This window comes from Dipodomys ordii, unplaced genomic scaffold, assembly GCF_000151885.1.
Source record: "Dipodomys ordii isolate 6190 unplaced genomic scaffold, Dord_2.0 Scaffold202, whole genome shotgun sequence".
Lineage (NCBI taxonomy): Eukaryota > Metazoa > Chordata > Mammalia > Rodentia > Heteromyidae > Dipodomys > Dipodomys ordii.
In genome coordinates, this window is record NW_012267418.1 from 131,062 (window position 1) to 146,233 (window position 15,172).

The 15,172-nt window shown below is 53.1% G+C and overlaps 1 protein-coding gene across 3 annotated transcripts in view; it reads right to left on the reverse strand.

Annotated features, from left to right (window-relative positions):
- Itpr3 (inositol 1,4,5-trisphosphate receptor, type 3) overlaps window positions 1-15,172 on the reverse strand; it is a 61,522-nt gene that overhangs the window by 13,894 nt on the left and 32,456 nt on the right. For all 3 annotated transcript variants that reach the window (XM_013035016.1, XM_013035017.1, XM_013035015.1), the window contains exons 15-33: window positions 14,069-14,230; window positions 12,293-12,465; window positions 11,452-11,571; window positions 10,956-11,138; window positions 9,327-9,578; window positions 9,082-9,226; window positions 8,556-8,697; window positions 7,738-7,937; window positions 6,879-7,008; window positions 6,502-6,559; window positions 5,101-5,266; window positions 4,054-4,218; window positions 3,901-3,975; window positions 3,403-3,528; window positions 1,785-1,907; window positions 1,498-1,698; window positions 586-837; window positions 289-414; window positions 76-201 (exon numbers count right to left, since the gene is read on the reverse strand). In XM_013035016.1, coding sequence (XP_012890470.1) covers window positions 76-201; window positions 289-414; window positions 586-837; window positions 1,498-1,698; window positions 1,785-1,907; window positions 3,403-3,528; window positions 3,901-3,975; window positions 4,054-4,218; window positions 5,101-5,266; window positions 6,502-6,559; window positions 6,879-7,008; window positions 7,738-7,937; window positions 8,556-8,697; window positions 9,082-9,226; window positions 9,327-9,578; window positions 10,956-11,138; window positions 11,452-11,571; window positions 12,293-12,465; window positions 14,069-14,230 — 2,925 coding nt within the window. The remainder of the gene's footprint in view (window positions 1-75; window positions 202-288; window positions 415-585; window positions 838-1,497; window positions 1,699-1,784; window positions 1,908-3,402; window positions 3,529-3,900; window positions 3,976-4,053; window positions 4,219-5,100; window positions 5,267-6,501; window positions 6,560-6,878; window positions 7,009-7,737; window positions 7,938-8,555; window positions 8,698-9,081; window positions 9,227-9,326; window positions 9,579-10,955; window positions 11,139-11,451; window positions 11,572-12,292; window positions 12,466-14,068; window positions 14,231-15,172) is intronic.

Sequence of the window (15,172 nt, forward strand, 5' to 3'; positions counted from 1 at the left end):
ATGGCTCTACATTCCTACTTCCCCGGCCCCAGCCCAGAGCCAGCCAAGGGGGCGGGGATTGGACCCAAGGCCCACCTGCAGCGAGGTGCTGTTCTCCGAGAACGGGGAGCTGAAGAAGGCGCTGATTGTGTCCAGTACCACGGTCAGTACGTACTTCTCCAGGGTGGGGTCCGCCAGACGCTTCTCACGCTTGTTGCAGACCTAGAGGAGAGACTCATAAACCAACCCTCTACCCCCATCAGACCCCCGGCTCCGGCCCCTCTCCAGGTACCCCCCATAGGGACAAACCCGAGCCATGTCCAAGGTGAAGTTCTCAAAGAGCGTCCAGATGTGGTTGCTGGTGTAGATCTCTTTCATCTCCACCTCCGTGTCCACGTAGCAGTGGTTCACGAAGTTCACGTACGCCATCTTCACCTGGGCAGCGGGTGGGGGAGGCCAGGCAGTGGACTCCCCATCCGATTCCTGACCGCTCTCCCTGTGTCTCCTCTCACCCCCTCCATGGCAGGGGTACAGAAGTCCTCAAGCTGGCTCTGCCACGGTTCCCTCCCCACCCTGCAGGCCTCCTCTGTCCCCCGGGGCCCTCACCTCTGTGATGCAGTCCTCGTGTGTCACCACCGTCACCACGTCCTCCAGCGGCAGCAGGGATGTGCACTTGATCTCGGTGTAGACATTCTTGCCCTCTGCACAGGCGGCCAGCAGGTCCACCAGCGAGATGTGGTACATGAGGGGGCTGTGTTCCTCCACACCGTCACGGGCGGCCTTCATCATGTCCAGCAGGTGGGCCAGCGAGGCCTTGTCATTGTAGAACACGACCACGTCCTCACCTGCATTGGTCAGCTGTGGGGGGAGCAGGGCAGGGGGAGTAGAGGGAGGCAGGAGGCATCAGACCCCTCAATCCAGCCAGCTCTAGACTCCTGTCCCCTTCTTGCCCTTACCAGGGAGAACTAGCATGTAGGAAAATCCTCCTTTGTCTAGGTTTTAGGGGTTCCCTAGTTGGTATCTCTGGCATCAAAGATCCCTAGACTCAGTAAGTGCCCCCTCCTCCACGAGGCCCTTTGGATCCTCAGCCCTTCTCCCCCAGGCTCCAGCAGTGGGTAGTTTAACCCTTGCAGATCCCAGGATATCCCTGATGGCAGCAATTACATCATTCACAGAGAAGTAATGGCAGTGATTAGTATTTAACATGGCAAAGCACTTCTGACACCTCCTGTCTCGTGATGATGTCTTCAGTTCACTGCCCCTCAGTGTAAAGTGTTCAGATTTGAGCTCAGCCCTCCATCCTTCCCACCTTCAGCTAGCTGGTATGTGTTAAGTCCTAACTATGTATTCTCCTGGGCTCTGCTTGGGATCTCTCAGCCTGAGTTCTACTAGATCTGCAGCCTTAGTTCTCCCTCTGGGTCCCCTCTACAAGTCCCCCTCATAGCCCACTGAGGACTCCTCTAACGCTGCCACCCGCACCCGCTGCCCAGCTTCCCGTGTGTCCCTGCCCGCCCTCACCTCGGTCATGATCATGTCCTGGCACTTCTTGACGTACTTGCCCTCAGCCTTGATGACGGTGTGCAGGAAGTCCAAATACTGCACGTGGCGCCCGTGGGTGGCCAGCAGATGCACGAAATGCTGCAGCACAGGCTCGCTGATCTCAGAGCACAGCTGATAGTTGTTGAGGAAGATGTGCTGCATACTCTCAGCCTCCAGGAGCTACAGGTGGGCAGATGTCCATCAGAGAGGGAATCCGAGATCCACCCCTACCACCACTGCTCCCCAGGTGTTCCAAGGGTCCTCACCCCCGGCGTGAGGAAGAGGTGCAGGTGCTTGTGTAGCAGGGCCTGGTTGCCAGGGTTTCCTGCGCAGAACTTCTGCAGGAACTGGTGCGTGTAGCGCAGGATCTCCATCATCTTGGCATCGCCCTGGGCATGAAGGGGAGAAGATGGAGTCTGAGCTCCAGACTAGACAAGTGTGAAGTTTCATAGCATGGACAGGACCCAAGAGAAAATGAGAGCCAGTCAACTGAAAGCTGGGTGTCCAGGCCCAGAGAGTGCAAGGGGCTGGGAGATGGGGGCAGAATAAAGAGATTTGGCTCAGGGAAATCTGAGGTGGTGTCATGGTCAAGAATCAGGGTGAAGCTGGGCATATTGGTACATGCCTGTGATCCCACCTACTCAGGATGACTGAATGTTCAAGACCAGCCTGGGGAAAAGTTAGTTTCTATTTCAAAATCAAACTAAAATCAAATGGGCTGGAGGTGTGGCTTGGGTCCTAGAGCACCTGCCTAGCAAGTATAAGACCCTGAGATCAAACCCCAGTACTGACAAAAAAAAAAAAACCCTAAGGATGAATGAGTGTAAATATGGTCAAAGGACTTTATATACATGTATGAAAATATAAAAATGAAATCTGTTGAAACTTTAAGAAGTAGAATAAGGGAGAAACATGAAAGGGGTGAGTTCAATCTGGGTATATTGAATGTAATAAAAATGACACTGGAATCCCCTTGTACAAAAAATATATGCTAATATAAAATCTTTAAAAAAGATTTGGGCTGGGCACTGGTGGCTCACACCTGTAATCCTAGCTACAAAGGAGGCTGAGATCTGAGGATCCTGGCTCAAAGCGAGCCTGGGCAGAAAAGTCGGTGAGACTCTTTAATCAACCACCAAAAAACCAGAAGTAGTGCTGTGACTCAAGAGGTAGAGCACTAAGCCTTGAACTGAAGAGCTCAAGCTCAAGGCCCAGAGTTTAAGCCCCACGACCAACTAAAAAAAAAAACAGATTTGGGGGCCTGGTTCAAGTCAAATGGTAGAGAAATTATAGAAAGACAGAAAAAATCCTTGGGATACTAGATATTGGGAGCCTCAAGGGCTGAAGGTCAAAGATCAAAGCAAGGCTAAGATTCAAATCCGGAGCCAAGCAGGCCTGAGGACAGGTCAGGGAGAGATATCTCAGTAAGGAATCAAAGCCAGGGGTTGAGACATGGCCAGCACTGATAGCATGGGTCAAACAGTGGTGAGAATGGGATCAGCACGGGTCAAGGTAGGGGACTGGGATTCAGCTAAGTTTTCCAGGGTTAGACTAGAGGAGGGAAGGAAGGTCAGGGCTAAGAGGTTAGATGAGGCTGGGGTGAATCAAAGTCAAGATGAATCTGAGTGAGGAGTCAAGGGTTAAAGTTTGAAACTAAACTAAGACAAGAATCAGGCTCAAGAGGACTCTGGACCTTCTGTACATCACCTTTACAATAAAGTTAAATTAAATTAAGTTTAAAAAAAGATAATTCTAGGTACAGGCTGGAGTACAAGGTCAGGATGAAGCTGGTTTCGGTGGCCTTAGGGACGACTGTACAGTTTGGGCTGGGTCAGGGTTATAGCAGAGCTTCCCAGGGGAGTCCAAGGTCAACGCCAAGGTCACCTTGTCGTAGGGGATCTGCAGCAGGTCCAGCATGACCTTGTGAGCATCCATGTTCTTCAGCAGCCGCTGCTGCTTCTTCCTCATCTGCTCCCCGACTCCGCACATCTTGTTCAGCCGCTCCAGGATCTGGAGAAAGAGACAGATGAGCCCAGAGCCCTGTGCCCCACTCTTCAGGCTCTCTCTCTCTGCCCGCTAGCCAGCAGTGGGACAGGAAGCCGGAAGGAGGCCACAGCTGCTGAAGCCAGACCATGGCACCGAGCCAGAGAAACACTAAAAACCCAATTCCACCCATAAAAGTAAATAGAACAATATGACTGTGAAATGGAACTTCATTAAATTCCTTCGGTTTTTAAAATAATTCCATCTGGACCTTGGCAGGGCTGTTTTTCACATGCCAGGAAAGCTGGAAGATATCTGTTTGGAGGACCAAAGTGGAAGAGGTAGAAGAGGCCAGGCCTGCTGCAGAGCCCTGAACCTAGAGATGCAGGGGTCACTCACTCCCTTGACGATCTGATAGTTCTCGCTGCTCTTCTCCCCAGACGGCTGCAGGAAGCCCTCCTCATCCGTGGGCCTCTGGGGGACATAGACAGGATAGAGTCAGCCAGGCCCAGTCCTCCCAGGACCCCATCCAGCAGCCCGTCACCCACTCACCTCCTTCTTGTCCTTGGCGGTGCCTGCCTCCCCCTCCTCGCCCTTGCCACTGCCCTTCTTGTCCACCCACAGCTCCGACTTCTCCACCATGGTCCGCAGCCGGTCTAGCTCTGACTTGATCACTTTGTAGTTCTCCACATCTTGGGCTGAGATCAGCAGTTGTACCTGAAGGGGGAGCAGGGTCTGACTTTGTAGGACAATTTATCCCCAAGTCCATGGCCATTTAAGAAAACTCTAGTACCTTCCCTAAGTTCACACACCCCTCCCTGTGTCTCCCCGTGTTCCCCCTCACCACCACCTCCGTCTATTCCTCAATACTATGGCCTTGCCATTAGTTCATCACCTCCAGAAAGTCTTCCTTGATGCCCACAGACCTCTTTTACTCCCTGGTCTTGAGTGGCCATCATCTGGCTCCACTTAAGTCTCTGAGTCATGTCACATGCCACGGTGGCCTGTCACTTGCTCCCTCACACCGCAGAGGGGAAAACACATTGGTGTCAGCAAGCATCACCAAAAGAGGGTCCTACAGTGTCCAGCATGTGAGTTGGATCCTATCTCCCTTGGTCTAGGCCAGAAGGCAAGAGAGGAAAAGCTCCCAAGGCCTCAATTTCCTCCCTCTCTCATGGGAATGAGCTATTGGGACAATGCCAGGAGATAATGCGAACCAGTACCCAGCACCTGGTACACAGTAAGCACTTGCTAAATGCCAGCCTGGATAGCAGACAGCTCACAGGGAGCTGTGGAGGGAACATGACGTCACAGTGACACACAGGACTGCCATGAGTCGAAGCACTTAGCATGGGTATGCATAATATTTGCAAACTCTCAAGTGCTGTCCACAGCGTAAGAAACAGCAGGCCCCGAGCCAAGCTGGGAGGAGCCCAAGGCAGCCAAGACTCCATTCTCACCTTTTAGGAGCTCAGCAAGGCTGGAAGTCCCTGGTGCACCCCAATCCCTCTGTCCACCACCCCCTCAAGCTGTGAGAAACTTCACCCAGGGTCCAGCACAAGCCTAAGGCCCAGCTGGAAGCCAGGCGACCCCGATCACCTGCTTGAAGGTGTGCATGGCCTCCTGGCGCTGGCTGAAGTGCTTGAAGAGCAGCTGCAAAGCGCCGGAGACGAGCGGCGCATAGTCATGCATGGTCAGATGGATAAGCACGCGCAGAAACATGCGGCCACCCTCGTCATCCACCTCCAACATGCTGCTGGTCTTCCTGCGGGCAGGGGTGCAGGTGTGGGCATGGTTAGTCTTCCCTGCTCCACAGCAGGGGGGGCTGGCATCCCCGGCCACCCAAAGGCATGCCCAGTGTAATCTTTGTTCAGAATACTGACTTGTCCCATGAGTGGGTAAACAGCCACTGTTGTGAGCCCCTCAAAGGACCCTTGTGTCCCCTGCATCTAAAGCAGGGACCCTCCATAAGCCCCCATCACTAGCAAGGAGAATGAGAATGCATGACTTATTTTGTTATTTTGCTTTATTATTTTATTTTCGTGCTGGTACTGAGAATTGTCCCTGAGCTTTTTTTTTGCTCAAAGCTACTGCTCTCCTACTGGAGTCACATCTCCACTTCCAGCTGTTTGGCAGTTAATTGGGAGATAAAAAGTCTCATGGACTTCTTTCCTGCCCGGGCTGACTTCAAACCACAATCCTCAGATCTCAGTCTGAGTAGCTAGGATTACAGGCGTGAGCCACCAGCACCCATCTAGTGCTGGCTGACATCTTTCTTTTTACTGCTCTCTAACCAAAATGAAGTATTTCCTTCAACGAGGAGCCATTACTGTACCTTGTGAGTTTGTCACCAGTTAAAAAAAAAAATTACAGAGGTTTTCACCTCACCTCGGAGTTGCTAATGGAAATTGTGAAATTCTGTTTTCATTCACTACTTGCTAATTACACCCACCCATGTGGCTGGCTATTTAATGTGCTAATAAAGAGCACATATAGAACTGTCGCTTTTGATTTGTTTTGCTCAATATTTTGATAACTACATCAAGGCCTTGGTTTCCCTCGTGCGTTAATGTGATTTATTTTATGGATTTAAAGCACCATTTGGAGAAGAGGTCTACTGGCTGAGCTAAACACTCAGGAAGAGCAGGGAACGGAAATAGCCAGTGGGAACTGCAGGCTATACCTCTGCCCAGTCTTTCAAAGTGGGGTTGCCAGGCTACAAGCCCCACACTTCTTTCTGGCTATGGGATGGGAGGGGGATTTGACTAGCCACATGACCCAAGCAGGGAAATGAGCAAGATGACTAAGACCCAAGTGGCTCAAAATCACCGAAGCTGGCCAGCACAGGAGGTTCAGAGTATCCAGCCTGATAAGGATCTACAGGGGGACACAGAGGAGGACAAGCCAGGCCCCCACTCTCGGGAAAACCCCAACGTCCCAACAGAGGCAACAATCCAGCATCAGCATCACCTCCCTACCCCCTCCTCAACCTGGCCTCACCCCACTCCAAACATGGCCTCGGCCTGCTCTCCGATGCGGTCCAGATTCATATTGGCTGCTGTGGGGAGCAAGACAGACACAGATGGGGTGCAGGTTAGGCCATGCCCAGGAAAGGGAGGGAATAGGCTTCGGGAGAATTCATCCCGGACCACCTTGTTGCCTGTGCTTTGCTGGGCAGGGTGCAGAGCTTCTCGGATGGGGGCAAGGAGAGGCGGAGCCTGTGAGTCAGGAGACTCAGGTCCAGGGATGCCTCGGCCTATGGTTGGCTGTGATCTGGGACAAGTCCTTGCCCGCTAGGGGCTTCAGTTTTCCCCACTGAAAGGGGGCAGGGCAGGGAGCCGTGTGACCTGCAGGCAGGGGGCGGGAGGGGTGCTCACTGGTAGAATCGAAGGCAGGGGCTGTGCCATCAGCCCCGCTGTCCTGCATGGGGAACACCTCGACAAACTCCTTCTTGAAGACAGACAGGAGGTAGGAGATACGGTAATCCAGGCGCACATTGAGGATGAACTGGAGACAGACAGAGGGTGGGGAAGAGCAGTCTGAGGTCAAGAGACAAGAGACACTTCTGCTCCACGAGGGCAGCAAAAGTTCTTGTCCTGCTCTGTGAAACAGCCCTAAGGCTCTCAAGAGAAGGGAACACTGAGGCCTAGGGAATCTGGGATTGCAGACCCATGACTGCCCTATATCCTCATGGGGGACAAAGTCTGTGGCCACATCCCCCAGACCAGACCTGGCGAGAAATCTCTCTGTTGACTGCCCTGGCCAGACCTTATCCTCATACCCTCTGATGAACAACAAGGGCCTCATTGCTCCTCCCAACCCCACACACCCCTGCCCTCGGGGCTGCTGGAGGGGCTCAGACTCAGAGAAATGTGTTCTCAAAGCTCTATGAGACTTTGGGGTGTCCCCTTCTCCCTCACTCTCCTATGTGTAAAAGGGGAAAACTGAGGAAGACTTCAGTGCATGTTGGATCTCCTGAGGGCTTATCATGACAGACTGTGCCCCCCAAAAAAGTGTCCCCCTGAGTCTGGAGGTCTGGGAGGGGCTGAGAACATACATCTCTACCAAGTCCTAGGTAAGCTGATATCTGGGTCTGAGATCCACACCCTGAGGCGCACCGGCCAGATGTGGATCCTCACGAAGCCCTCCAGTGCTAAACACATATCTGAAGGGATTCACCCTGCCCAGCCTCCCCGCACTCCTTCTGGCTCCCCCACCGCGGTCTTGTCCAGCCACCTGCAGGATCTCCAGGATCTTCAGCTTGGTCTCCATCACCACAATGTCTTCATTGTCCTCGAACTTGCTTCTGTCCAGTGGCTCAGCAGCACCGGCGCCCGCAGGCAGACTGGGGGCACCAAAGACAGACTGCTTGCGGCTCAGCACCATGGTGGACATCATGTGCCCCACGCCCTGGATGGACCTCCGCACGTTCTTCCCTGTGGGTCAGAGGGCAAAGAGAGGGTTTTCAGGGGGTACACAGCAGGGATCCCCAGAGTGACAAGCAGGGGACTGGGGACAGCACGTGGACAAAGCCTTGTTAAGGAAGGGTGGAGAACTAACCCAACTAACCCAGAAAGGCTTCCTGGGGAAGGGCAGCTTTTGGCCAAGAAGGGAAGTGGCATAGGGAGATAAATGAGTTCTCTGAGGCTGAAGGGACACTATCCCAGGAGTACTGAAGACTGACTGGTGGGGCCTACTTTGTTCAGATGAATCTATGGTATGCCTGAGCACGGGAAGCTTGAGCACACTCCCTGATGGCAGGGCTGGGTCCCCCCTCACTGGATAGTTCCATGATGGCTGGACTGTCTCCCCTCAAGACCGAACATGGATAGAGAGCAATGCAGCCCAACAGCCCCTGGGGTCTTCACAACAGCTGGGCAGGGAACCCTTTGGCCCGTCCCCAGCTGAAGGGATTGGGGGCCCAAGATGCCACCTTGCAGCAGAGCCAGGAGGCAGGGGACCCAGCAGGATGCTCAGAGGACTTTGGGGACTTTGGGTGCTTGGAGAAGGCTAAGGAACCAGAGGGCAGTGGGTGGCCAGCAGCAAACCCTCACCGCCTGGGTCCTCGAAGACCTGCAGCATGGCCGGCGGCCCCTGCACACAGTCGATGATACCCAGCAGTGTGCGTGTGAGCCGCAGAAGCTCGCTAAAGCTGTAGAAGCCGAAGTAGATGAGATTGTGAGCCAGGCTGACCACCTGCGGAAGGGCAGGACTGATGTGAGGGTGGGCGGGGCCAACACTGGAGGGGGTATGGTTTCTTAGGGGCGGGGCCAGGACCCAGAAATCAAGGTGAAGGGGAAATAATGAGGACAGGGTGTGGGGGGGAGGGGGGAGAAGGGGAAGAGGGAGTCTCTGAGAGAGAGGGGTCCTGGCTGATTGGGGTGAATGGACTTCTTCTAAGCATTGTATAACTGGGGGGAGTTCCAGCTTTCTGTGTCCCCAGGTGAAGGCTGGAGGCATGGAAGAAAGTGGGGTCATGGATCCCACAACCCACCCTAAGCTCAGACTGAGATCCCATTAGGGGCAATCCAGAGTCCCACAGACCCTCCCCCAACCCCAGTGCCCCCCACCGCAGCCCACCTCGTAGGTGAGCTTGTTTTTCTCCTCATTGGCGAAGGGTACAGCCTCGCCCACCACATTGCTCAGGTAGTCCTCCACAAACTCCATGGTGCTGGCGAACTTGTTCTTCTTGTCATCTCGGGAAGTGTTGAGATTGGAGTCATAGCTGGGGGGAGGAGCCAGGATGAGGGAGGACCCCGGTGACCCACACCCCCGGCCTCCGTCCCAGCTCTGCCCCCGACGCGCCCTCCCTTCCTCCCTCTCACTCCTTGATGGTGATGGCAGTGGGGATCTCAGTCCAGAGCCGGGCAAACTTGACCGGCGTGACCAGCTCCTGGGGGTCGCGGTCCACGTGCACGTGCAGCATCAGGTGGCAGAAGGAGGCACGTAGGTCAAAGGGCAGCATCTCGTCAGCCATGCACAGGAAGATGAGGTCCACGCCCAGCTGCTGGGAGATCTCATCGATGGCCAGGTACTGCCGGTCCAGGCACATGCGGGCGAAGAGCTTCAGCTGGTACCTGGGGAGAGGAGAGGCCAGTGAGGACCCGGGGTTCTGCTAGCGTGGTCTGGGCTAGGTAAGGACCCCACAAATGGCAGAGGGTCATGGCTGAAACCATGCACTAGCCACAGTAACCGAAAAGTCACAATCTAAAGATGGAGAGCCCAGGTCTTTGATGAGTATTTGCGTTTCTTCCTTCTGTTTAAAAAAGGAAAATCCCAGCTGGCTCACTCCTGTGTTCCTAGCTACTCAAGAGGCTGAGGACTGAGCTTCAAAACCAGCCTGGGCAAGGAAGTCTGTGAGACTCTTATCTCCAATTAACCACCAAAAAGCCGGAAGTGGAGCTGTAGCTCAAGTGGTAGAGTGCCAGCCTTGAGAACGCTTAGGGGCAGCACCTAGGCCCTGAGTTCAAGACTCAGGACTGGTGGGAAAAAAAAAAAAAGGAAGGGAGAGAAGGAGGAAGGGAAGGAGAAACAGAAGGAAGGAAAGAAGGAAGGAAGGAATGGAGGGAGGGAGGAAAGAAGGAAGGAAGGGAGAGAGGGAGGGAAGGCAGGCAGGAAAGCTGTGTTACCCCAGGCAAATTCTATCACGTCTCTGTGCTTCTGCTTCTCAACTTTACAAGGAGAGCAATAAGACCTAATTCCTAGTGTTCTTGTGTTTGTGTGTGTGTCTTGCCAGTGCCAGGGCTTGAACATAGCTTAAGCCACACCTTCGATTCCAGATTTTTGGTGGTTAATTGGATTTTTCTGTCTGAGCTAGCTTCTGTGATGCTCAATCTCAGCCTCCTAAGTAGCTAGGCATGTGCTCCCAGCACCCAGCATTCCTGGGCTCTTGTAAGGCATAAATGAGCAGCCAGTGAGGTACTCCCAAGAGTGCCTGGTATACAGCGTGCAATGAAAAGGAGCGTCTGGTATTTTTTTTTTGTGGGGGGGGGGGGGGGGGGTAAGGAGGGGGGCGGAAGGGCAGTTGTGGAGCTTGAATTCAGGGCCTGGACACTGTCCCTAACCTCTTTTGCTCAGGGCTAGTGCTCTACCACTTTGAGCCACAGCTCCACTTCCAGTTTTTGAGTGGTCACTTGGAAATAAGTCCCACAAGGACTTTCCTGCCTGGGCTGGCTTTAAACCACGAGATCCTCAGATCTCAACCTCCTGAGTAGCTAGGATTACAGGTGTGAGCCACCAGCACCCGGCCCATTTGGTACGTGAAGACATCTTTGGAGATAGGTGAGGTTTCCTTGACACCTAATGCTGTGCCTGGAGGGAGGACAGTTTTGTGCAGGGAAGTGACAGCGGGGCACCACCTCAGGCAGAGGCAGGAGCCCCCTGAAGCCGTTGGGACCCACTGCACACCGGAGTCAAGTCCCGTCTACGAAGGCCGCTGGGGGGAGACAGGGCACCTGTAGTAGCTGAGCACATTCTCGTCGTGGGCATTGCCAGCCCGCGCCTCCTGTGCCAGCTGCCTCACGCTCTTCTCGTGATGTTCGTTATTCTTGTCGGTCCAGGTGAGCCACACTTCCTCCTCAGAGTATTCGATGCTCAGGTACTCGTGGGATTGGGCCATCTCCTTCAGGGGCCGCAGCCTGCAGACAACAGCACAAATCACCCAGCCATGCTGGGCTCCCATGCAGAACCCCAGACACATGAGCCGGCCGAGTACAACGCAGGCAACCATGTGCTGCTACGTGGAACACAGCCCTCAGTTTCTCCAAGGCAGCGCCTGTGGCTGTTTTGCCTCTGGGCCCCATCCCTCTGCTCGGTGCTAGGCACAGGGCTGCCCACAGCAGGCACTGGGCTTGTATCTACAGAGGACTAGGGTGACAGTTCCGGTCTGAACCACAATGGGTCAAGGGGGCCTAAAGGAAGGGCTCTGGGGCAGGCCCCGGGTGGACTTACTCAGTCTGGATCAGAATGTCGCTGTTCTTAGGGTCCAGCACACACTTGCAGATGAGCTCCTGGGTGACGGGAATGGCCACGTGGTTGGACACACACAGGTCAGAGAGGTAGTCCAGGAACCTGAGGTGGAACCGCAGGCCAGGAGGGGCTCAGAGGCTGCGCTACAGGATGGAGAACTCCCTCCTTCCCCGCCGAGCACCAGCGAGCTGCTGGGTTCCTGCTCGCCCCAGGGCTCACGTCTGCGTGGGACAGACGTTCAACCGCAGCGAGAGGGCACATCTTGGGGAAGGGGGAAGAGAGGGAGGCCGAGGCTGGGGTATATTCAAATTATAACATCTGAAACTAGGTGCCATTAGCTTTTGCCTGTAATCCTAGCTACTCAGGAGGCTGAGATCTAAGGATCAAGGTTCAAAGCCAGCCTGGGCAGAAAAATCTGTGAGATTTTTGTTATCACTAACCACCAAAAAGCCAAAAATAGAGGTATAGCTCCAGGGGTAGAGCACCTGCCTTGGGCAATAACAGCTAAGGGACAATGTTCATGCCCCAAGTTCAAGCCCCAGTACCAGCTCACACAAAAAAAATATATTAAACAGCTAGTTCGGAGAGATATTTGACTCTGTCATTGGTGGAGGGATGAGGGGGTCTCCCAGGAGTGCTTCTCTTATTTGTCGATGGGGATAAATTTGGGAGACCTCAGAGAGGAGCTGGGGAGGCAGGAATGTGTCAACAGTGTAGGACAACTGCAATATTCCACCAAGCAGCCCGCGCAGCCTCCCTCCCCCCCCCCCCCCCCCGCCAGGGGCGAGGAGGCACAAGTTACCAGGCTGAGAGGGAGGCCTACCTGGGCTCCCGGTTCTTCCGCACGAGGCTGACGAAGGTCTCCACCTCAGTCTTGGTGATGTGCTTCTCCAGCAGTTTTCGGTTGTTATGCAGCAAGGCGGTGATGGTGTCTTCAGCCAGGATATCGTAGCCAATCTGGGACTGCATCATTCCAAACTGCTTGGCAATGTGTTCCTGAGGCAGACAGAGGGAGTCACAGGAGCCATGGACATTGTGCTGGGGCCAGCTCTGCTCCAGACCCCAAGACAGAGACTCCACACCAGGAAGGAGGAGGTGCGGAAGAGAAAGCCAGCTACACAGAAGTGGGAGGGCAGTCCATAACTACTAAGTTCATAGGCCATCTCCCTCCACAGTGCCACCTTCATGAGCAGGGCCTTGTCTGTCTGCAAAGACCAGATACCTCATGTGTGGGGTCCAATGCAAAATAAAATAGAAGAAAGTTTGTTCCAAGACTAAGAATTTCAAGCAGGGCACTAGTTGCTTATGCCTGTAATCCTAGCTACTCAGGAAACTGATCTGAGAATCACGGTTCAAAGACAGCCCGGGTAGGAAAGTCCATAAAACTCTTATCTCCAATAAACTACTTTTTTTTTAAGCCAGAAGTGGAGCTGTGATTCAAGTGGTAGAGAGCTAGTCTATCCCAGGTCCTGAGTTCAAGCCTCAAGACCAGCCCAAAATAAAAAAATAAAATAAAGCCTAAGAATTTCAAAGCCAGGGGTTGGGAATGTGGCTTAGTGGTAGAGTACTTGCCTACTATGCATGAAGCCCTGGGTTCTATTCCTCAGTACCATATACTCACAAAAATCAGAAGTGGCACTGTAACTAAAATAGTAGCTTTGAGCTAACTAGTGCCCAGGCCCTGAGTTCAAGCCCCAGGACTGGCAAAAGAAGAAAGAGAAGGAAGAAGGAGGGAGAAGAGGGAGGAAGTAGAAGAAGAAGAAGGGAGGAGGAGAAGAAGAGGAGGAGGAGGGGGAGGAAGAAGAAGAGAGGAAAGAAGAGAAGGATGAGGAGGAGAAGGATGAGGAGAAGAAGGAGGAGGAGGAGAAGGAGGAGAAGGAGGAAGAGAATTATTTCAAAAGCAGGCTCTAGTGGCTCATATCTGTATCTCTAGGTACTTGGAAGGCTGAGATGGGTAGGATTGCAGTTCTAGGCCAAATTGGGCATAAAAGTTCACTATACCAGGCAGATACCAGTGGCTCACACCTATAAACCTAGCTATTCAAGAGGTTGAGATCTGAGGATACCAGTTTGAAGCCAGTCTGGGCAAGAAAGTCTGATTAACCACCAAAAAAGCCAGAAGTGGAGCCATGTCTCAAGTAGTGGAGCGCTGCTAGCCTTGAGAGGAAAAAAAATCTCAGAGACAGTGTCCAGGCTCTCTGAGTGCAAGCTATGGACCGACACACATGCATGCACATGTGCACATGTGCACACACACACACACACACACACCCCGAGTACATCTTAACAGAAAAAGCAGGCAGTAGTAGAGTTTGTCATCCCAGCTATAGTTGGAAGCATAAATAGAAGGACAGTGGTCCAGGCAGGTGCAGGCAAAATCTAGACTCTTATCTAAAAAATAACCAAAGCAAAAAAGCTGGAAGCCTGGCCCACGGAGTGGCTACAGCATCTGCTTGACAAACACAAACTGTGGAAGAAAGAAAAGAACTTCAAGACGGTAACAGCAGAGCACTGACCTGGCCAGCCCCTCAGGGACCCGCCTGTATCCAGCCTGAGAAGGTGGGAGCGAGCTTGGACAGGAGGGCGGCCAGGCACCCACCTGGTTCTTGCGGTAGTCCTCCTGTGAGTGGCGCAGCACGCGGTAGCAGAGGCGGAACATGTGCTGGTAGGGTGCGTTCTTCTGATCCGACAGCTCTTCCAGCCGCACCAGCGGGCCCTCGCCCCCCTTGTCTCGGAACGGGGCCTTCAGAATGCCAAAGATCTGGAGAACACAGAGGGTGAGAAGGGAGCTGCCCATCCTGCCTACCCTTCCGATCATTCCAGGAACCCTGAGCCCCACTCGCCTGACCACAAACCCCTCATGATAGTAACCCTAAGCTGACTCTCAGCCAGGACACAACCCCAGCCCACCCTCCATCACCCCCCATGTTCACTCTAACTCTCCGGCTGTGGGTCAGAACCCCACTGTAGACTGATTTTCTTAGGTGTGACAATGACACTGTGATCAGCCAAGACAGTTCTCACTAGACAGCACGGTGAGGAGTTTGGGTGAAGAGCAACTTGTTGAGAAGTGCTCAGATGGAAGAGAGGATGCTAACAAACGCAAAGCAGCAAGAGATGAGGTACCATGCTAAGTGAGCTATGATTTCCATACATTCTCTGTGCATGCATGTGTGCACAAATGTGTGTGTGTGTGTGTGTGTGTGTGTAGATTAAATCAATCCCAAGCATTCTAGCATTCTAGGTAAGCATTATACCACTGAGATAAACCTGTAGATCCTAATTCTTTAATATTTAAAATTCTCTCAAAACAACTTTTCTTTAAGAATACATACATACATACATATTTACATAATACATGAATGAATAAAAGCATAGATAAGCCAGGTGCCAGTGGATCATGCCTATGATCCTAGCTACTCAGGAGGCCAGAGGATAGAGGTTTGAAGCCAACCAAAGCAAGAGATGTCACATCCAAAATAACCAGCAAAAAGCCAGGTTGGTGGTATGACTCAAGTGGCAGAGCACCAGTGAAGCAAGAGAATTGAGCAAGCTCAAGGCAAACCCCAGAACTGGCAAAAAATAAAAAGTATGCCAGGTGCAGTGGTGCACACCTGTCATTCCAGAAGGCTGAGTTAAGAGGATGTCTAGTCTGAGGCGAATCTAGGCTACATAGAGACCCTATCTCAAAAAAAGTCACTGA